This window comes from Plecotus auritus (assembly GCF_963455305.1).
Source record: "Plecotus auritus genome assembly, chromosome: 5".
NCBI classification, from domain to species: domain Eukaryota; kingdom Metazoa; phylum Chordata; class Mammalia; order Chiroptera; family Vespertilionidae; genus Plecotus; species Plecotus auritus.
Genome location: NC_137776.1, coordinates 168,135,178 through 168,159,165, shown reverse-complemented (window position 1 = coordinate 168,159,165; position 23,988 = coordinate 168,135,178). Strand labels below are relative to the sequence as shown.

The 23,988-nt window shown below is 39.7% G+C and overlaps 1 protein-coding gene across 1 annotated transcript in view; it reads left to right on the top strand.

Annotated features, from left to right (window-relative positions):
* The window catches only part of SUSD1 (sushi domain containing 1), a 94,605-nt gene that overhangs the window by 49,691 nt on the left and 20,926 nt on the right, over positions 1-23,988 (top strand). The window contains exons 9-12 of the mRNA XM_080667893.1: positions 7,020-7,126; positions 11,388-11,580; positions 21,073-21,164; positions 22,350-22,536. Of these exons, the coding sequence (XP_080524019.1) occupies positions 7,020-7,126; positions 11,388-11,580; positions 21,073-21,164; positions 22,350-22,536 (579 nt within the window). The remainder of the gene's footprint in view (positions 1-7,019; positions 7,127-11,387; positions 11,581-21,072; positions 21,165-22,349; positions 22,537-23,988) is intronic.

Here is a 23,988-nt window from a genome sequence, read left to right as displayed (position 1 = left end):
TGTCAGCCTTCAGTAATTGCTGCCACTAGGAACAGGAAGTGATAGAAATTTGGTAGAAATCATAAAAAAGACTGCCAGTCTTAACAATATAAAGCCAACTACGAAATTATACAAATTAGATCCCTGGGTGCTTGTACTAGTATATGACTAAAACAAAATGATTTATTTCTAAGTCAATAACATGTAAGGAAATATATTATAAAATTAATATGGTAACTAGAGAAGCTTATACAAAATTAATAATAAACTGCTATGGATTTATTAGGAATATGTTTTTTTAAAAAGAGCATCCCAGGACTTCAAACGCATTTTTCATTGTTCGGTCAGAGTGACAGTTTGCTGTTCAGAGTCAGCTGTTTTTACTAATATCTTATTACTTCTTCAAGTTAATTTCCACTGGGAAAGCATGTTCTTTGGGATCAAACAGACCTGGTTTTGCATCTTAACCCTGCCTTGAAGAGTGAGGTGACCATGGCTGACATGTTTAATGTCTCCAGCCCGCTTTCCTCCGTCTTAAATTTTAAGTGGAGTTGGATTAAATTTGCAAATTAATCTAGTGAGAATTGGATTAATTAGATTGAGTTGCATCAGTGGGAAACAGGTACATTTCCACATTTACTCAATATATACTTAGGTTTTGTCTTCCCTGTTAGTTATGCACTTTTGTAAAGATTTATCATTTTTTTTCTTCTAGATCCTGTATATTTAACTATTGATTTTATTTTCAGGATTATGCTAGTTCTCTTCAAATGATTTGGGAAGTTTTCCATATTTTTTATGATCTGGAAAAGTTTATATAAGTCTTGAGTTATTCCCTTTCTTTAAAGTTGGACACATTTGCTCATAAGATTATTTAAGTCTCACCCATTTTGGGATATAATCCTTTGATAACTTTGTCAGTTTCTTCTATGATTATTTGTGGTTTGTTTGATTCTTACGTTTTCTTGAGTCAATTTTTATAATTTATGTTTTCCTTAAAAAGGGTCCCTTTTGTTGAGCTTTAAAATATATTGGCCAGATGTCATTTGGAACATTTATTTACAACTCCTCTGGGACTACAGGTTGTATAACCCCAGGTTATTCTTATTCCTAATTTTGTTGTTTTCTCTTTTTATTTTTTATTTATTTTATTTTTTTAAACATTTTATTGATTTTTTACAGAGAGGAAGGGAGAGGGACAGAGAGTTAGAAACATCGATGAGAGAGAAACATAGATCAGCTGCCTCCCGCACACTCCCTACTGTATGTGCCCGCAACCAAGGTACATGCCCTTGACCAGAATCGAACCTGGGACCCTTGAGTCCGCAGGCCGGCACTTTATCGACTGAGCCAAACCGGTTAGGGCTGTTTTCTCTTTTTAAAAAATTGATTAGTTTAGCTTGAATTGTCTGTTTTACTACTGTCTACCACCCCCCCTCCCCGCCCCCCAAATAAACTTAGGGTTTTTTTCATTGTTTTCTTTTTTCTACCTCATTATTTTCTCCCTTATTTTAATTACTTTATTCTTTCTGCTTCTCTTAAGTTGGTTATATTGTTCTATCTCCAAATTCTTAAATTGAATACATAATTCAACTTATTTCCATTCTTTCCTGTTCGATAATAAAAGTCTCTAATGCTTCTTTCTCCTTCCTAATTTGAGCTTGGGCAGAATTCCTTAGGTATGGATGGATACCTGTTCTCTTTATTCTTTTATGGCATGATATAATTGCTATTGTGATTTTCCCTTTGATTTAAGAATTATTTATGAGTGTGTTAATGTATGTTCTCTTTATCCTTACTGTCAAAGCTCTATATAATTGCCATTTTGATTTCCCCATTGATTGAAGGATTAATTATGTGTTATGCAAGTGGTATTTTTAAAGACATTTGCACTGCATTGTTATTTCTAGTTTAATTACATTTTGGTATTCTTTGGGTGGATTTATTGACATTTTGAGGGGGCTAACTCTTAGCTAATTTTTGTAATTTTGGCCAATTTTTGTAATTTTGTGTTTGGTGGTGGGTAGTAGAGTATTTACTTGTAGGTAGAGTAGACCTAGGTTTCAATGAACTCTATTAATAAGATTTTCCAGGTCTTCTGTTTGTCTTTAATTTTTGTTGTTGTTGCTTGCTTGGATTGCCATTTTTCTCAATTTCTCTTAGAAATTCTAATATTTTTGTTTCACACCTTTTGATATCAAGATATTTATGTTCATGACTGATATCTTTATTGTAGAGTCTAACTTTTACTAGTAACAAATGGCTCATTTTATCCTGTTTAATATTGTTTGCCTTGAATTATACTTTGATTAGTAATATTGTTTTTCTTGATTTCTTTGTGCTTTAGTTTGCATGATATGCCTTCACCCACTTTGTTCTCTTTAAAAGCTACGTGGTGATGTATGCTAGGAGGCTGCATATGTTGAGAAACCTTTTTGAGAAAAGTGTTCTTTTTTATAGTTAAGCAATTTACATTAGCATTGTTTGTGGTAAAATTTTCCTTTCTTCTGTCATCTTATTTATTTTACTCTTTTTTATGCTACTTTGTTATGTCCATTGTTTTCTTTTTGCTGCTCGGGGGTTTCTTTTTGAATGATTCAGACAATATAGATTTTGCTTTAATTTTACAATACATATTAAAAAACAAAAATAAGCCTATTTGAATATGTATTCCTCTGATTACCAGCATTAAGATGGAAATAATGTTAACTTCTCCTTGAACAAGATGTGGAAATTTGTATTCTTTATTTCCTTTTATTTCTTCCCCTCTAGCTTCCCTTATGTTATTGTTTAAACACGGCATTTTATTGCCAGCTCATTTCTAATTGCTTTTAACATGTATTACATCTTCAAAGAGTTCATTTTTATATTGATTTATAACAATACTTATAACAATTATTTAAACAGGTATATGTTTCAACAGTCTCAATGTTTACTCCATTCTAATGTTTCATACCAAAGTTTCTCCATTTTTCTCTATTTTATCTCTCTGCACAGTGATTTCTATCTTCTACTCCCTGAGGAATGGGATACTTTCTGAGCCCATGATTTTCTGAGAATGTCTTTTTTTTGTCTTCACAAGTGAATGAGAGCTTGACTGAAGATAAAATTCTTGGGCCATAATCTTTGTTGTCAGAATTCTGGAGGCATTTCACATTGGCTTTGGGAATTTAAAGTTTTGAAAGAGGAGTTTGAAGAAGGTTGTGACTTAAAAAATCTTATGTAGATACTCTGATTTTTCCGCCTGGATATCAGAGAGGCCTTCCTTCCCTCCCTCCCTCCCTCCTTCCCTCCCCCACTCCCTCCCTCCCTCCCTCCCTTCTTAAATCCTTATTGATGAAAGTATTACAGATGTCCTCCTTTTCCCCCCATTGTCCCCTTATAGCCCGCCCCCCGCCCCACCCCAGGCCTTCACCACACTATTGTCTGTGTTCATGGTTTATGCATCTATGCATACAAGCTCTGTGGATGATCTCTTCCCAACCACCCACCCTGGGCTTCCCTCTGAGATTTGACAATCTGTTCCATGCTCCTGTGTCTCTTGATCTATTTTGTTCATCAGTTGTTGTTGTTGTTTTTTCATTAGATTCCACATATGACATAGAGGCTTTCTTTATGGGTGAAATTCACGACGTTACTCACTTATTCATACACACAGGGAGTGTTTATTGACCACCTACTACATGTTTGATACTGTTTTAGGCATTGGGAGTTCAATAGTAAATGAGACAGAAATCCTTTCTCTCATGAAACTTCAGCCGTGGCTGATATAAATGTTATTCTCTTTTAAACTACGCTTTCTTCATACCCTGTGAGTTCTTTGGATCTTCAGAATTTGGTTTATCTACACATTAGGAACATTTTCTTTCAGTAAAACTCTGATCAATACATTTTTATTTTGTTTTATTTGTCCTTTTGGCTCTTCAGATACTCCTATGTGGAATTGCTTGCCTGTCTGCATTGGTCTTTCGTTTTCTCTTGAGTTATGTCCATGTCTTCTTCCTCTGTCTTCTGAGGATGTGGCACGTGTGTTCTCTGTGTGCTTTCATGCATATGTGCGTTGACGTTTCTGATCTCTATCATTTCTAATGCACTTTATATTCTGTTGTTGCACTTTCTTTTCTTTACCTCATCCAGTTTCCTTGTTATTTCTGCCTCTCTTAACCAATGTCCCCTCTGTTCGTGCATTTTCTTATTATCTCATCCTTTATCTGTTTGAACCCATCTTCAAAATTTTTTTTACTGAAAGTATATAACACATGTTGCCTAACTTTGCTATTATTTTGCTCAGTATTTCCCCCCTGCCCCTAAAATATGTTCAGTCTTTGCCTTCTAAACACAATCTCCCTCTTGTTCTTTGTAGGATCATTTTATGGGCTCCACCCCCTTCTGGATTACTGATTCTTGGAAGATAAAAGTTTTATTTAGGTGTGACATATTTTGGGATAAAACGGATGCTATTGCCCTGGCCGGTGTGGCTCAGTTGGTTAGGCATCGTCTCTTGCACTGAAGGGTTGCAGGTTTGATTCCTCAGTGGGCACATGCCTAGGATGTGAGATTGATCCTCGGTAGGGGGTGTTCAGGAGGCAGTGGACCGATTTTTCACTCTTGCATCCATGTGTCTCTTGATCTCTTTCTCTTCCTCTCCCTTCCTTCTTCTCTATAAAACTATATATATATATAGTTTTTGATCTTACTTTTTATTGGATAATATTAGTATGCTTATCTCATAATGAAGGATCTCATCTTGAAGGATTTACTGTAAGTTGAATGATCTAGTGTCCTTTGGGGAGCAGCTATGAGAAAACCCACTGCCCTGAGCTTTATTTCTGAGCACTTTGCTGTTCTGATAGGTATTGTTGTCACTCTTGAGCCAGCTCAGCATTGCCTGGCTTCATTATGATCTTACAGCTTATGAAGGCAGGAAAGACCAAGTCTCTCCTTTTGCCAACCCAGGCTGATGGAACCTCCAGGTTCTAGGCTTCCCCTTACAGGGGTCCTCAAACTACGGCCCGCGGGCCACATGCGGCCCGCCGAGGACATTTATCCGGCCTGCCGGGTGCCGCTGCCTGTCCTGCTTAGCAGCCGACTCGTCCCGGGCCTGCAATGCGCATAGGAATTTGTTCATAGTTTTTTTTTTTTAACTATAGTCCGGCCCTCCAATGGTCTGAGGGACAGTGAACTGGCCCCCTGTTTAAAAAGTTTGAGGACCCCTGCGAGAAGGTCTTCAGTGTGCTAAAGAGGGACTATTATTATCAATAGTAGTGATAGTAGTACGTATACTTTTTACCCTGCCTGCCTATCAGATTGCTTGATGAATTAAAACAAACAAACAAAAAGATGTTCAACCTTTACTTTGGATCTGCTATGTCTGGGGGGTTCTGATGTGCAGTTAGGATTGGGAACGCCTGGAGTAAATGGCTGCAGATGGGGAATTCATCACTTCATTGTCCTGTGGCTGTTCTAGCTTCCAGCTCCCACCTCTGTGGACACCAGCCCTCCTCCAGTTCCATCCTTTGAGGCTTTGAGACCATGTCCTTTGCTTGGAAGGCATGTTGCATGGTATCTCTCAGTGTCTTTCTTTCTCTCCCGCTCCCTTCCACACTGTGCTAAGCTGAACTGTCTTCATGTTTCTGCCTTTCATACGGCAACCCACCCTTCTTCCCAACCCAGATGCAAATTCTGACCCATTTTCACAATTCTCAGTCACTTCTTTCTGGATTGTGGTGGGAAGTGGGAACCGGATGCCTTTATTCTCGTTGCCATCGTCCCCTGAATTCAGATGATAATGGCTGTAAGTGGGAAAGTCATATGGAGATGGGAACTATGCAGGCGGCAGTTTTGCTATATGTTCTGTTGGTGTACATAGACCACGTGTGGTATTTCTTAACATACATTTGATGTGCCTCAAAGTCTTTTGCATACATGTGACAGTTTTTATTTCTGATGTCCTTAGGAAACCTTTAACATAAAAGTTGTGAAGATGAAGGAGGACACGTGATAGGCCTTCAGATTCTCTCTCATAACTGTATTTCCACATTTCCGGTTATAGCCAAGAATATTTTCTCCCAGCTAATTGCCTTGTGCTGCAAATGCCCGTGACGGTTACAATTCTGTGGACAGTTCTGATTTTGAGTAGAATAATTTACTGTAATCATCATTACTTCTTAGGTAGCAGAGACTCCTGTGGGAGAAATATACATAAAAGATGTTTATAAAAAGCTTCCCTCTGATAGACATTCAAATTTTTTCTCACTTGCAGAAAACACGCAGGCTTGTATGGTAGGAAATTTGCTTTTCCTTGAAAATTAGCTGTGGTACTCCCAGACTCTTTGTGAGTTCTTTATTCATTACTAACCTCTTCTTTTGATTACATTAAGAAAATGAAGCATTGATGGAATGAATTAGACTACAGGAGGCATGAAATTACTTTTTTCTGTATAGTGGGTGAAATAAGTCTGTTTCTGATTATTTTACTGCCCTAGTACGCATATGAGCAGGTCTCCTGAAATACTGTCTGCTGAGAGAACAAACATCTCACTAGTCACCTACTTTCTGGTCATCTTCTAGGTTGGAAGCACTCACTCTGAGAGTTCTATTCCGTGGCCTTTGCCTTTATTCACCTTTTTCCTATTCTCGGATTTTTCTGGCTATTTATATGCTTAAAACATAGCATTTTACTTATGGACTATCCAAGTGATAGGATTAATTCTCTAAAAATACCACAGCTTTATTAGTTTACAGCAATTTTTTTAAATGTTTTTTTTTCATTTGGTTCTCTCAATAGCCTATGATGTAAGAGAAGCAAACTGGATGACTTGATTTCACAAATTAGGAAACAGGTTCAGAGAGGCTAAGTGGGTTAGCTAAGGTCATGCAGTTAAGAAGTTGTAGAGCCAGGACTTGAAGCCAAATGCAATGCTCTTGCTGTTAAACATCCTATTGGCTCTCTTAAGATGTCAAAATTTTAATTGTAATTAGCCACGATATTTTTTGCTAAGATAATGCAACCTTTCCATATGTTATCTCTTATTTTTTAGATGATCTCTTAGAAGATGATGGAATTTTCAATGTCTCACTATTTAATGAAGCTTGTTTGAAATTGAACAGGCATTCTAGGAAAGTTGGAGCAGAACAAATGTACCAAGTAAGACCTCTTATGTTATTTATTAAAGAATTGGGTCACTTAAAAGTTTGGGTGCTCTCCAAGTGAGGATTCAAAGTTTGAAACCACTCATGAAATGCACTTCTAGACAGTTTGATTTTTGTTTCTAGTGATGGATGTGAGATGTGAGATGGATACAAGTGAGGGACTAAATTGAAGGAAGACCCTGTTTGGTGACTTGCTCTCATTTTCCCTGTCTGGTATTTTACATGTATTATAATTTAGTGCATTTAATAATTGCAGTTTATTTTGCTATTAAGTTCACACTTGGATGTGGGTTTTTAAGAAACTTATTGCATGGCTATTGGTCCTCATTTAACTTGACTTTTTATACATGACAAATCTTAAGTAAAATTATGAATAAGCTCAGGCAGGAACTGAGATTTGTTATTTTTGTGCCATATTTTCGGTGCCTAGAAAATCATCTGGCAATGAGTAGACTAAGTATTAAATTAAAATTAATTAATCATTTACCAAAAGTATATCATGTATTGGGACCTGGAAATTCTGATTCAAACTAATTATACAATTAAATAGACCATTACAATCTGTACTAATAAAAGGGTAATATGCTAATTAGACCAGGTCGACCGGACATCTTCCGGACGTCCGACTTTCTTCCGGACAAAGCTATGGTGGCGGGGGCCAATGCAGAGGCAGTAGGGGTGATCAGGCTGGTGGGGGAGCAAGCAGTTAGGGGGCAATAAGGCCAGCACGGGAGAGCAGTTAGAGGGCGATCAGGCTGGCAGGGGAGAGCAGTTAGGGGGCGATCAGGCAGGCATGCTGGTGACTAGTTAGGAGCCAGACATCCCCCGAGGGGTCCCAGATTGGAGAGGGTGTAGGCTGGCCGGGGGACACCACCCTCCCCATGCATGAATTTTGTGCACCAGGCCTCTAGTATGGTATAATGAGTGATTTTATAAAAAGTAAATAAATGAATAGGATATTGTGTATATGTATGTGTGGCCAGGTACAATTTTTTAAAAACAAGAAGTAAAGATGGTGTTGAATCAAGGAAATGAGCAAGAATTAACCAGATAAAAGAGGTGGGTGAGGGTAAAGAAGGGCACACTGGGCAAGTAAAGTAGCAAATTGAGTAATAGAGAATGTGACTTTCTTGGGGAACAGAGAAAGTAAGGGGAAGTGAGAAGAGGTGAGGCAAAAATCTAAGCAGTGGCCAGATCATCAAAAGCCCTGTATCGTGTACTTTTATGTTTTGATCTTATTTTGATGTCCATGTGGAGGTACTAAAGGATTTTATGCAGGTAAGTGAAATATTCAATTTTTCATATTAGAGAGAATATTGGGCCTAGAAACATATTCAGGTATGCAAATAATTTAATATATGATAAGAAAATGATCTTTCAAATGAGTACAGAAATAAATGGTTCTGAGACAATTGGTTATCTACGTGGTTAAGAAAATACCACATAGTTAAAAAGAAGTTGTACAAACCCTAAGACCCAGCAATTCTATTTTTTAATATATACCATAGAGACATTTTTGACTTGCACTTAAGGGATATATAATTGGATTTTCATTACATCATTGCTTACAATAATAAAATATTGAAAATAACTTAAATGTTCATCAGTTGGAAAATAGATAATTGTGATGTTTGGTTGAATCATATGAAATTACTGCTAATCAGCCATTTTATAATCCTATATAATAAAGAAGTAGTATGCAAATTGACCATCACACCCTTGCACAAGATGGCTGCCCCCATGTGGTCACAGATGGCCACCCCCATGTGGTCACAAGATGGCCACCAAAAGATGGCTGGCAGGGGAGGGCAGTTGTGGGCGATCAGGCCAGCAGGGGAGGGCAGTTAGGGGCGACTAGGCCAGCAGGGGAGGGCAATTGGGGGTGATGGGGCCTGCAGGGGAGGGCAGTTGGGGGCCACCAGGCCAGCAGGGGAGGGCAGTTGGGGGGGACCAGGCCTGCAGGGGAAGGCAGTTAGGGGTGACCGGGCCAGCAGGAGAGGGCAGTGGGGGTGATCAGGCTGGCAGGGGAGGGCAGTTGGGAGGCACCAGGCCTGCAGGGGAGGGCAGTTGGGGGCAACTGGGCTGGCAGGGGAGCAGTTAGGTGTCGATAAAGCTGGCAGGGGAGTGGTTAGCGGTGATTAGGCTGGCAGGCAGAAGTGGTTAGGGGCAATCAGGCAGGCAGGCAGGCGAGTGGTTGGGAGCCAGCAGTCCCGGATTGTGAGAGGGATGTCTGACTGCCAGGGATCGGGCCTAAACGGGCAGTCGGACATCCCCCGAAGGGTCCCAGATTGGAGAGGGTGCAGGTTGGGCTGAGGACACCCCCCCACACACACCAGTGCATGAATTTCGTGCACTGGGCCTCTAGTACAGTCATAAAACTGAATATTATATAGGTGCTAAAAATGAATAGAGTAGATCAAAATAATTCATCATGGATAAGTCTCAAAAACAAAATATTGACTGAAAAACCCATACTGTATATATATGGTATGAACACAGACACACTCAGGCAAAATCAGCTTCTTTAAGATAGAGCATCTACGCATGACAATAACTAAAAGGGTTTTAAATTCAGAACCTTTTTGAAGATGACAGAAGTGTTTGTTGAGAATCATATGCTTTCAGGCTCACACTAAAGTGGTGGTGTCCCAGAAGGAAACCACAGTGCTATTAGAACAAGCAGATGGACCCTGGGCAGCCAAAAATTACAAATGTCCACTCTGCCATCCTAGTTCCTTACTTTTATATCTTTTGTTTCTTTTTTGTTGTTGTTAATCCTCACCTGAAGATATTTTTCCATTGATTTTTAGAGAGAGTGGAAGGGAGAGGGGGAGAAAGAGAGAGACAAACATCAATCTGAGAGAGACACATCGATTGGTTGCCTCCTGCACATGCCCCAACCAGGGCTGGGGATTGAGCCTGCAACTGAAGTACTCTTGACTGAAATAGATCACGTGACCACTGAGCAAAACCGGCTAGAGCTTGGTAGAAAATTATGAGTGAGAAAATGTGGGGGGATTTCTTTTTTTTTTTTTTTAAATATATTTTATTGATATTTTACAGAGAGAGGAAGAGAGAGGGATAGAGAGCTAGAAACATCGATGAGAGAGAAACATCGATCAGCTGCCTCCTGCACACCTCCCACTGGGGATGTGCCCGCAACCAAGGTACATGCCCTTGACCGGAATCGAACCTGGGACCCTTCAGTCCACAGGCCGACGCCCTATCCACTGAGCCAAGCCGGTTTCAGCATGGGGGGATTTCTTGAGAGAGATCATCTCTAGTGGGAGTGAGCAGTGCAGATGATTAGAGGATTGTGAGATGTTGGTGGAGCAACTCTGATGATGACGCAGTCTAGGATGTGGCTGTGGATCTGAGTCACTAAAGTTCAGTGAAAGAACTTCATAGCATTGAGCTCAAGGTACTCTGAGGTTTTGATGACTTATGGATAAAAACATTTAAATTACACAAGAGAATGCTGGGAAGTGGGAGAGAGGACTCTCCCATGAGTCCTGTGTCAGAGTGTTGGATGACTATGGAAGACTGACAGTGATGCGGAAGGATAGGGGGTGGGACAGCCAATGACATGAGCATCAAAGGAAACACTAACCACATGAACTCCCAGCTAAAGAAACTGATCGTTCAAGGGCTGATACCTTATATTACTTCTGGGACCCTCACATGTATTTGCCCTTATAAGTCCCTATGTTATACCTGCAACTTGGGTTTGGTAATGGATGGGGTATCATTGTTTTTTTTGTTGGTTTTTTGTTTGTTTGTTTGTTTTACCAGAGCTCAACTAGAAAAGAATAAGTGAAATAACATTGCACAGTTGCTTTTAATGCATAATTTGGAGTAGTTCTCGTAAGTTTAAAAACTGTTCCTTGAGGCTTATCTATGGATTCCTTAGGAATGAAAAGAATTTAAAATAATTTTGCCCAGCAGCTTCAGGGCAATCTCCTTCACTGGGTAGGCATTAAGGGATCATCTTAGAATAGCCTGACATCTTGCTCATCTGAGCTGAAGTTGTGCATGCTAAGCTTAGTCTGTGGCTGTTTGAGGGGGAAGTTGCATAGAGTAGGTAGGGCAGCTTTGTAAAGTCCTTCCCCAGGTTAGCTTGCTATTACATTAAACATACTTCTAACTGGGTCAGCACAGAAGAAAACTTCTTGCTTTATATTTATTTTGCTTTTAGTCTAGATATCTGCAAGCCAACAGAAAAGGTAATGCAATACTTTCTTTTAATCTCATGACAGTTTAAAATTCTGGGTCGAAGGTGGTATCTGAGTGATTTTTATCACACAACGTCATTTAACTTCACAACGGGGGAACGAGCTTCGGTAGTGTGTTTAGACCTGTATCCGGCAACTGATTACACGGTGAATATCACCCTGCTGGGGTCGCCTGAGCCGCACTCAGTGCAAATAATGATAACAACTGCACCTGCAGGTAGGTTTGCATGCCTTTCTGTTCTGTATCTCAGGACCACAGGCGAAATATGTAAATTGTACGATGTGGGCACCATAAAGAATGCTAGTCTGGGAGTCAAGAGATTTGGTTTCTAGTCCTAATAAACTACCAACTTTGTCTGGGGATCAGGGTACCTGAAACTTACCACCTCTCCCCTTCCAAACAGGGGTTCTGGCTCATAGAGGGTACAGACCAGGAATGGACTGTTGTACTCAGAGCTCCCCAGTAGTGATGGATTGAGCATTCTGTGAAGCCTCCTGTCTCTCACCCCAAACTTGAGGCAGCTGAGCCCTAAGAGTAGTCATTATAGACAGCTAGAACTAACTTCCAGGGGATCAGAAATGGGAGATGCATTTCGTCAGCACTGGCAGGACAGAGAGGCCTCCTGAGCAGACCATATGTGAGCGCAGTAACTGCCATAGAGAACAGTGGCCTGATGAAGGTCAGGTTCTTTAGGCCCCGGGGCCTTGTGAGGATGCCAGAGAGGCCAGCTCTGTCAACTCCACAGCTCCCCCTAGTGGGAAGGGACACAGAAGTCTCTATAAGGTCTTTTGTTCTTCCTCTACTGGGGTTTCCCAAATTTATGGCCAACCAGGTGGAGAGGCTGCCCCCTTTGAAGGTAAACAGTAGAAGAGGGTCCTGCTCCTGTCTTCCTGAGGTCTCCCTCTCATACTCACTGCAGCTCTTAGCGGGAAGAAATTAATCAAAGAACTTATATGCATATATGCATAATCCATAGACAGAGACAATAGTGCCATGAAGGCCTGGGGTGGGGTGGGAACCTGGTGGAGTGGGGCAATGGCGGGTGGCGGGTGGCATTTGTAATACTCTCAACAAGAAAGAATTTTTAAAAGGAAATAAAAAACCCAGCCAGCATGGCTCAGTAGTTGAGTATGGACCTATGAACCAGGAGGTCATGGTTCAATTCCCGGCCAGATCATATACCCAGGTTGTGGGCTCAATCCCCAGTGTGGGGTGTGCAGGAGGCAGTCAATCAATGATTCTCGATCATCATTGATGTTTCTATCTCTTGCTCCTTATCCTTCCTCTCTGAAATAAAAAAGATTGCTTGGCCTGATATAAATATATTTAATATATCAATTAATTATAAAGGGGAAACAAAGAATGATGATGATATCCACATTCCACCCAAGAGGTTCTGACATAATCTGTGTTGAGAAAGCCACTGTCACACACAGCATTCTACGAATGTGCCCAATAATAAGAAAAGCAGCTTCCTTGACCACAGCTCAGGTATTCGCTGTGAATTAAAATCAAAAGAAGGGGGGATAGAGCACTCTTCTCTCTATTCCCTGGTAGAAAACCCTGAGGGTGGTTTATGATGCAGGTTTCAAATATCATGCATCATTTGAGCTCTATAGTGACCTTATAAAATATCCCCCATAGCTGATTCTTGTTTACAGAATTGAAGTCCAAACAAAAGATAGTCAAAGGCCACAAATAATTTAACATTGTTTCTCATATTTTCCCACAAAATGATAAATATTAGAACTGTTCTGTGTTGGAGGAGTTATGTCTGAAGTCTGCCTTCTTGTCTTACAAACCATTAGCCTGAGAAATTCATACTTGCAGATGGTCAAGCCAGAAATTGGCTTGGGCTATCCAATCATTTATAATGTGTCCAAAACAGGGAAAGTAATTAAAAAAAAAAAAAAGATAGTGATATTGTAGATCCAGCTAGGTAGGACCATACTTATGGGGTAAATAAAGAATTCATTTACATATTGTCTGTGACTGCTTTTGTGCTACAAAGGCAGAGTTGAGTGGTTGTGACAGAGCTGATGGCCCAGAAAGCCTGAAATATTTCCTGACTCAGTAGAAAAAAAGTTGCTGACTCCTGCTCTGAGTCATTAACGTTTGCTTTCATATTTACTATATCCTTTCTTACGCTTTTCTTTCTTTCTTTTTTGGCTTTATAAAGATGGTCACATTTTATCTTTACTGTGAATAGTGGCTTTTTGTATTAAAAAGTGTCCTTCTTTGTCTTATTTAATGCTCTTTGTGTTGAATTCTACCTAAATCAGGATTACAACCCCTAGTTTCTTATGGTTTCCATTTCTTTGCTCCACTATTGCCCATCACTTTATCTTTAGCTTTTCTGAATCACTTTATTTTAGGTGTCCCTCAGGCATACAGAATACAGTTGGATCTTGCATTGTGAGACAAATTGAAAACCCTTTTTAATAAAATATTTTAAATTAAATCAATTTACAGTTATTGATATGTTTGGACTCAACCCTGTACTAGTATTTCATTTTACTATATGTATTATGTTGTATTTTCTGTATTTCTTTATGTAATGTTTTCTTTGCTATTTTATCTATCAATCTATTTATCTATTTATTTGTAAGAAGATTTACATACATATTTTCTGATGGCTACCTTTGTACCTTCTTAAAGTGCTCTGTCTCCTGTTTTCTTATATAACTTTTCACCATTTGTCACTTTTTAATGGTTTGCTTAACCTTCCATATATTGACTACATAACAGTCAAATTGGTCTATTCTATTTTCCTTTTTTTCTATCTCTCCTCCTCCCAATTTTTAGGTGCTTTATTTTCACTTTATCAGAACACATACCATTTATATTTTTCTTCTACCTTGTCTCACCTTTATTTTTGTATGAAGCCTACAATTTAATATATCAAATAGTCACTACCAGTCTTTCTGCTGCAGTTCCCCTAGTTACCTCTTGGATGAAGCTCATCACCTAGTAAGCTCCTCAACAGTACAGTGTTCCCTGAGTTCTTACTTGTTTAAAACTTCTCTGTGGCCTGGACACTTGAAAGATTGCTTGGCCGGATATAAAAACCTTGCTTCACACTTTCTTGATCTGAGTTTCCTTAAAATCAGTGCTATTATTACCTTGCTTCTTATTTAGAATTTGAGAAGTCTGATGCAGCCTAGTTTTTTTTGCCGTTGTACCTTATTTATTTCTTTGAGTGGAGATGCTGAGGATTTTTCTTTGTCTTTAAAGTCTAATAGTTTTACGTGGCTTGTTTGTTCTGGATGAGCTTTCTCAGGTATCTGGTGGGCCCTTTCAGTATTTATATTCCTAATTTTTGTAAAGTTGCATTGGATTACAGTTTTAAATGTTAACTGTTTCAATGTTTTTCTTCTTTAGAGACTTTAATTATACATATGTTGGATCTTTGTCTATATTCCATTTCAACTGCCTATTAAATCTTTTTACTTCTTTTTTTTTATCTCATTTTAATTCTTTTTTTAAGTTGGTTTTTTAGATAGAGGAAAGGGGATGGCGGGAGAGGGGTGGAACCCACAACCTGGTGTATATGCCCCGATCGGGAATCGAACCTGCCACCCTTTGGTGCACAGGATTATGCTCCAACCAACCGAGCCACACCAGCCCGGTGCTATTTGAAATGTTTTGATTAAAGTTTCTTCTTAATGTCTATTAATTCCTTAGACATAATTGGTAATTAAGAGGATTAATAAGATTTCTAGGTTAAGAGTGCCCTCTTCTGTCATTGAGTGAGTGCAGTTTCTTTAGAGGATATTTTTGTTGTTTTTTTGGTGAGGGTGGGGATGAATTGTGTATTCTATTCAAGGATTCTCTTTTGCCTTGCGGAATCTTGCATTTCCCTCTGAGTTCTTTTTCCCCATCACCACGTAGTCTCCCAAGGACACCAAGTCCTTCCTTTTAACTCTCTCATTTCCCAGAAGCATTACCTTTCTCATATCTGGAATCTCATAGACTTGTGAGACTGAATGAGTTATGGAGAACCAGCACAATTCCTAATACACAATAAGTATCTACCAAATGTTAATTATTACTTACATTCACCTTATGACATTTGTTATGCACTCTCTTGTATTTTTGTTATATTGATAGAGGTGTAACTCCTCTCCTAGATGAAATACACATTAAGAGCAGAAACTATGTCTTATTCAGAGCACCTCTGTTCCATTGGGTTAATATGATGTGAGGTGCTTAGCCTTTCCATTATTGCTGATTGTTTGCATTTAAACGACTAGAAATGCTGTGCTTGCCACTATCCTGGACACTAGGAGTACAACGATGAATAAGGAGCTCTCAGTTCAATGGGGTGATAGACAAGGATCAACAGTACTACAATGCATAAAATGTAATTGAGGCCTGGTTGGTTGCTCAGTGGTTAGAGCAGTGGTCGGCAAACTCATTAGTCAACAGAGCGGCAAACCGCGGCTCGCGAGCCGCAGTTTGCCGACCATGGGGTTAGAGCATCGGCCCATGCACCTAAGGGTCTTGGGTTCGATTTCCGGTCAAAGGCATGTACCTGGGTTGCAGGTTTGATCCCTGGCCCTAATCGGGTGGGTGTGGGAGGCAGCCAATTGATGTGTCTCTCTCACATAGATATTTTTCTCTTTCTTCCCCTCCTAATCTCTGTCCCTCCCACTCTCTCTATAAATCAATGAAAAAAAAAAAAATCTTCAGGTGAGGATTAACAAACAAACAAAATGTAATTGAGGTATTTGCAAGGTACTAAGAGAATACAGAGGCAAGAACGATTGATTTTGCCCAGAGTTGCTCTCCCCCATTCCTGTGAGCAGGAGGAATTGCAGACTCACCACTACTGTACCATTACATGTGCATACCCAACACCATGTGGGAGTCTAATGTTAGCTTATCTCTATGGTTAACTATTTCCCAACTCAATTTATTTTCCACTAATTTGAAATTTCACTGTTTATAAATTCCCATGCATAGATACATTGATTTCTGGATTCTATTCTGTTCCATCGACTTATTTATTTATTTTTAAATATATATTTTTTATTCATTTCAAAGAGGAAGGGAGAGGGAGAGAGATAGAAACAGCAATAACGAGAGAGAATCATTGATTGGCTTCCTCCTACATGCCCTCTCCTGGGAATTGGCATGTGCCTTCACTGGGAATCAAACTGTGACCTCCTGGTTCATAGGTTGATGCTCAACCACTGGGCCACACTGGCCAGGGTTGCTCTATTTATTTCACTTATAGCTTTGGTGGTTACAAACTGTTTAATTACTGTAGCATTCTTAATGGGGGTGATATCACCTTCAGGGGACAAAATTCACTCCAGGAGGGCAAAAATTGGTTATTGAGGGGCAAAAAAAAAAAATTATTCTTTTTATATATGAAGCATAGTATACACACAGTATCTAAGAAACACAATTTTCTGTGGTGTTCACCCCTAACACCACAGAAATGCTGTTTAAAAAAGACTTTATGGCCCTAGCTGCTTTGGCTCAGTGGATAGAGCATCAGCCTGCAGACTGAAGGGTCCCGGGTTTTGATTATAGCCAAGAGCACATACTCGCGGGCTCGATCCCCAGTAGGGGGCATGCAGGGGGCAGCCAGTCAGTGATTCTCATCATTGATGTTTCTTTCCCTCTCCCTTCCTCTCTGAAATCAATAAAAATATATTTAAAAAAAATAAAAAAGACTGCTTATGGAACTATAATGAAAAAAAGGTTGAGAAGCACTGTTATACCTTTATAATAGGTACTGATACCTGTCCTCTTTCAATACCCCTTTTCCCTTTGCTAGTCTCATGAATTTTCCCAAAGGAATTTAGCAGTAATTGCTTTCTGTTGAATGTGTGTGCCCAACTGATTTCTGCATCTGGGACTTGGACCTTGGAGCCCTCGGTGTGACCCTTCTATCTATCTCCATTCTTGGTGGCTCATTCACTCACATCCTTCAGGTCTCTACTTATGTAACACATCCACAGAGGGCCTTCCCTGGGCATTCTAGCTATCCTATTATGATGCTTTTCTTTGTAGTCTTTACTAGCCCACAAAATTATATTTTTATTTATTTGTAACTGTTTATTTTCTGCCTTTCTAACTAGAATGAATTCCATGAGGTGCAGGGACTTTGTTCACCACTTTATCCTTAGCCCCTAAAGCATGCCTGGCACATGGTAAGAACTTTCTAAATAGTCATTGAATGAATGTGTACACGTACCACATTTCAAGGAGGGCCATCGGAATCACCATTGGAAGTTCGTTCCATTTAGATTCATTGGTAGAGAATTGATTTCTTTTCACCTGCGAGTCTTCCTGTTCACAGATGTGTCATTTCTCTCTTTATTGTTTTCTTCTTTGTCCTTCAGAAAAAAAAAAAAAAAGTTAAAAAAATCTTTCTGCAACTCTTGGATATTTCTAGTTAGATTTATTTCCAGGTATTAGAAGTTTGTTCATGGTGGTTTTTTGTTTTTGTTTCTTTAAATATTTAAAACAAATATCTATCTATTAAATATATTTTTATTGATTTCAGAGAGGAAGGGAGAAGAAGAGAGAGATAGAAACATCAATGATGGGAGAGAATCATTGATTGGCTGCCTCTTGCACGCACCCTACTGGGGATTGAGCCCACAACCTGGGCATGTCCCCTTGACTGGAATTGAACCAGGAGCCCTTCAGTCCACAGGCTGACGCTCTATCCACTGAGCTAAACCGGCTAGGGCTTTATTTATTTATTTGGGAGACAGAGAGCTTGAATCTGACTGGGGGATCAAACCCACAACCTTAGTATATTGGGATGACGCTCTAACCAACTGAACTATCCAACCAGGGCTGTTCATGGTGTCTTCTCTTGTGAATAGGGATCTTTTAATTTTTCTATTGTCTTTTATTTGGTGTCTTACTTTTGATTGCTGGGATAAGTTACTGAAAATTTAGTGGCTTAAAACAACACAAACTTACTGTCTTATGGAAAGGGGAAAATCCATTTCTTTGCCCTTTCCAGTTTCTGGAGCCTGCCTACATTCCTGGTAGAATCTTCCATCTTTGAAGCTCATCGGTTTAACCTCTGCTTTTGTCCACAAATCTTTTTCTAACCCAGATTTTCATTTTAAACATATATATTTTTATTGATTTCAGAGAAGAAGGGAGAGGGCGAGAGAGATAGAAACATTAATGATGAGAGAATCATTGATTGGCTGCCTCCTGCACACCCCCTACTGGGGATCAAACCTGAAACCCAGGCATGTGCCCTTGACCGGAATCGAACCTGGGACCCTTCAGTCCATAGGCAGATGCTCTATCCACTGAGCCAAAATGACTAGGGCCTTTTTATTTCTTTTTTAATTGGCTTAAGAAAGAGAGAGAAAGAAAGGGAGAGAAAAGTCCATGTGAGAGAGAAACATTGATTGGCTGTCTCTTGCATGCCCCCTACTGGGGATTGAGCCTGAAACCTGGACATGTGCCCTGACCAACTGAGCCACACCAACCAGTTACTCTGATTTTCTTCTCTTCCTCTTATCAGGACCCTTGTCACTACATTGGGCTCATGTGACTAATCCAGGAAAATCTCCCAATTTTAATCACATTTACAAAGGCCTTTTGCCAGGTGATATAGCATGCTCACAGATTCCAGGGACCAGGATGTGGACATCTTTGGGGGGCCGTTATTCAGCCTACCATACTTGTTCTTGCAGCTATATAGAAAACTATTAGTTTTTCTATGTTCTTGTGGTTGTGTGCACTTTGCCAAACTCCTATTATTTGTTTTTCTGTTTTCAAGCCATTTTATATTTGTTTTTCAGTTGATTCTCTTAGATTTACTGGCAGTTGCGTCATTTGTTCTCTTTCTTACTGGTATTTATAGCTAATTTTTTCTTGCCTCTTTCTGATTGTCTAGAATCTTCTGACTAATGCTAACTAATAGCTATGAGACCATGCATCCTTGTATTGTTCTTAACTTTACTAGAAATTGCTTCATTGTTTTACTGAGTATGTTTTATAAGCATGGTGGCTTCTAATAAACATTTTTAAATTAAGGAGTTTCTATCAAATTAAATCCCAGTTTACTAAGATTTTTAGTTAGGAATGTATTAATCCCAATTATTAAACGTATTAATCATTGTAATTATAAAAATAACCATATGTTAGTTTCTCTTTTAATCTATTAATAGCTTTCCCAATAATGATCATCCCTATATTCCCAGAATAAATCTCTCTTGTTGATCATAGTGTATTGTACTTTTAATTTACTGCCTATTTGCTAAGGTTTTATTTTGGATTTTTGTATTTATAGTAATAAGTGAGTTTGGCATAGTGTGTTCAGTGATTGGTTGTGCCATCCTTGTACCATTTGGGTGTGTGATTATCTAGTCATAGTGAACGAACTGGGAAACTTGCCACCTTTTTGTATAATCTGGAACTGATTAAATAGTAGTGAAGTTATTTCATTTTTGTATGTTTCATTAGTGTGAGGTTCCTTGGGCCACTACTACTTATCTCTAAAACCATCTTCTATATCCAGAAGTGAGGTATGTTATCCTGAATCCTCCATACCTTCTTACTTACTCGGTCTTACATTAAGAGGATAGCATGTGACCTGTGGGACAGGTTTTCTCTGGGCAAAGCCACCTGATCCATAAAGAACTCTCATGTTGACCAACGTGGCTTCGTGGCTTCGTTCGTAGGAACCTGTCAGGCCAGGGGCTTACACATAAAGGCTTGGCTCCCGTGAGACTTCTTTTTCAGATGCTTTGGGAGCTGTCTTTATCACTTCTTAATTATCACAGTGTTCCTATGAAACTTCTTAGCAAGTCTGCTCTCTTTTTTTTTTCAGTTTAGGGACAGGGATAATTATTGAAGGCTGTAGACATCTGATATTAGAGTTTTGAAAAGTAGTCTTTATTTTAAAAAACTGGGGGCGGAGGTTGCTTCTTTGTTACACTGTACTAGATCCGAACTAACTTTGGATTGATTACCATGAAATGGAGCAGAGGCCAACAAGTACTTTGATCATAAGAGACGAGGAAGCCCTACCAATAGAAGCCCAACCCCTTACCCCTTTCCATCATGAAGTCTGACTGCTTAAGATAGGGATGTTCAGTCCCTCACAGAGCGATTCTTAGTTCTGGGCTGAAATGTTGCCCTCAGCTCAGAATTGCAAACTGATGCTTATTTGTATAAGTGATGTTGTCCAAGGCTGGTACAATGAGTTGCTGTTTTAACTTAAGTAAACCAAGGGAGTTTGCAGAATAACTAGATATTTAAATAGTTTTTTTTTAAGTATCATATTTTTTTTAAAAATATGTTTTTATTTTATTTTATTGATTTCAGAGAGAGGAAGGGAGAGGGAGAGAGAGAATCATTGATTGGCTGCTTCCTGCATGCCCCCTACTGGGGATCGAGCCCACAACCCCAGGTATGTGCCCTGACTGGAAATGAACCATGACCTCCTGGTTCATAGGTTGATGCTCAACCACTGAGTCATAGCAGCCGGGCAGATTTAAATAATTTTTAAGAGGGATACTTCTCATTGTGCATCTTGTAATCCTACATCTTTCATTAGGGCTGATTTTACATAAATATAAAAGTGTGTTACTACCACTCATTTGTAAATTAAAATACTGCTGAAATCATTCTATGTAAATGCTTATCCTTGGAAAATGAAAAGGTAGTATTTTTGTACAGGGTGTCCATTGATTTCTCATTCTTTTCTCCCTGCAGTTAAACAGACGATCAGCAACGCTTCAATATTTAATGAAACCTGCTTGAGATGGAGAAACATGAAGATAGCTGGTAGAAAGGAAATGTATTTAGTGAGTTACTGAAAGTTACTCTATGGATGGGTGTTTGTGTTGTGTGGGAGGTTTAAAAAATATCAATGCACCTAAAATTCTGCTTACGTAGCTGCCATTGTGAATAGGAGAATTATAGTGACAATTACAACCAGAAGCAATAAAATGGGCACTTCTGCTGCATTTTTGACAAGAGTGACCTTGGGGACTGATGAGAAAGCCAGGAGAGGTGTTTTGGGTGTGAGCACACAGCCTGGAGCAGAGTTGATGTGCAGGCAGGATCCGAGGAGGAATCCAAAGGCCTTTGCATGTGTGTGTCTCTCCACACCAGTGTCCCTGACAAGGGTCTGAATGTGTTGCCTTGAGAGTCCAGGGGAACTTTGATGCTAGATGTGTGTGTCAGTAAGAAAGTGAAAGATCATGGGGTGAGCTATTATTAAAAGGAATTAAGTAGAGAGAAGCATGAGTGTGTATTGGCGCAGGTACTGGAATGTTACAGGAAAGTATAGGGAATGTCAGAAAGGGGTGGGCAGAGGAGGGAAATCCTTCCCAGGTTTCACCAGAAGGGTATCCCAATTCACGTCCTGCTTTGGAGAAGCCCTACTTCAGATTTTTGTTGTTGTTAATCCTCACCCGAGGATATTTTTCCCGTTGATTTTCTAGAAAGTGGAAGGAAGGGAGAGAGGGAGGGAGGGAGAGAGAAAGACATCGATGTGAGAGAGGAGACACCTCATGCGCCCTGACCTGGGCCTGGAATCGAACCTGCATCCCAGGGTGCCCTTGACTAGGACTCAATCCCAAGACCCTCAGGTCCATGGGCCGATGGTTCTAACTGCTGAGTCACATCAGCCAGGGCCTTACGTCAGATTCTTAATTGTCTTTCTAGAGAAATGTTCTTGGGCTTTGCTTCCAAAATTTTGCCAATAGACTTCCACGTTGAACATGTATCGTGTATGTGAGAACAAGAAAGAGAAAGTTGCCAGTGTTTGGCCCTCGACCTTTTGTGCATTTTGATATAAAAATATACTTATCACACTGATAATATTGCAACTACAATATTTGTGGTATGACGACTCTAATCTTTACTTATTATTGCATTTCATGTTTTGAAGGAGCTTTAGAGTCAAGAGCAAGAGAGTTCATGAGAAAGGTAAAGATCTAGCCCTTCAAGCCCGTGATTCACCTGTGAACTTCTCTGTGTTCTAGCTCCGCGTTCAGGGCCAGAGATGGTATCAGAAGGAGTTTGCCCAGGAAATCACCTTTAACATCACTACGAGCAGCCAGGCTCCTGAGATGTGCTTGGACCTGCGTCCGGGTACCAACTACAGTGTCAGCATTTGCGCTTGGTCTTCTGTCCTTCCCGTGGTCATCTCCCTAACAACCCAGATAACAGGTACATCTCAAATAAAGGTATTTGGATGCACAAAGTCACCACGGAGCTGTGGCTAGGCCTGGATAAAGAGGAACAGTATTCCTTTTTATCATTATGTGATGAACTTTAAGAAAGAGAGGAAGAAGGACATGGAGTTGGAGAGGGGTGCTAAGGGGCCTGTAACGATGACTGTTTTATTTCTTACAAAGATATCTGAAACAAAATGTTACCATTGGTTAAATTTTGGGTAGTGTGTACCTGAGTGTTGGTTAAATTCCTTCTGTATTTGTGCTTATGGCCACCAGGGAGCACTGGTGAGCTGCTTAAAGTTCATTGAGACCACAACAGCATATTTTCCAACTCTACCCTACTTTAAAGAATTTGCAATTTTAAAAAAGTGTAAAAATTCAAGCTGTTAAGATCTCATGAAAGGGAGGGAAAGGGGGGACCCCAATCCCTTTTATAAAAGAGGAAAAAAGGGAACCTTATATGTTGATGTGAAGAGGAACGCCTGCCTAAGATGTGGCTTTATTTTAGTAAAATTGTGAACTTTTGAATTTTACCAGAAATGTTAGGCAAGGAATTTGGGTCTGGAAAATGCAAAGCAGCTGATTTCCCAGAAGAAAAGTGAATGAATTTTCCTTCTGAGTGTCTTACATTAAACAAAATCTTACTGATGGGAATAGAATGAAAACCAGCGCTCTAGATACACTGCAGTACTGCTGACTTCAGCAGAGGTCTGAAGTTCTAGGAATGCGGAAGGACAGGGGCAAGTGTTTCAGTGAAAGAGGGTGAGAGCGGCAGGTGAGGTGGAAATCCGTTCGGTGGCTTTTAGAAAACGTGAATGGGAAAGTTTCTTTATATCTGAAGAATATATATATATATTTGTTTAGAGGCACATGTGGTTGTTGAAGCTGTGGCTTTGTTTCAGAAACATCATGGACTTTTGAATTTGACCAGAAATGTCAGGCAAGGAAGGGGATTGGTCCTGGAAAATGCAGCAGCTGATATCCCAGAAGAAATGTGAATGGAATTTCCCTTCTGAGTGTCTTACATTAAACTAAATCTTACTGATGGGAACTCCTAGGAACCCAGAACCAGGGTTTCTGTGGGGCAGAGGAGTGGGGGAGGGGCATGCTGCAACTTAACAATTTAATTCAGCGGACATTTATTGATTGGTTATGTACAAAGACCCAGGCTAAGTGCTGACGGAGATATAGAGATGAAAAAAAAAAAATTGTTCCTTCTTGCTGGGAGCCAAGTCTCATAAATGTTATCGATGGGGAGATGCAGCTAGCCTTGTGATATCTGATGACGTATGGTGTAAGCTACCAGTTCTTCTATTGCCATCAGTTTCAATTGATCCTACCTTGAGTGGGCAGCATGATCTCTCTGGGTGGTAAGGATGAGAAAAGAATGACTGTGGTGTCTTTATTACGTATATTTATTTATGTGTATTAATTCCTTGCATTT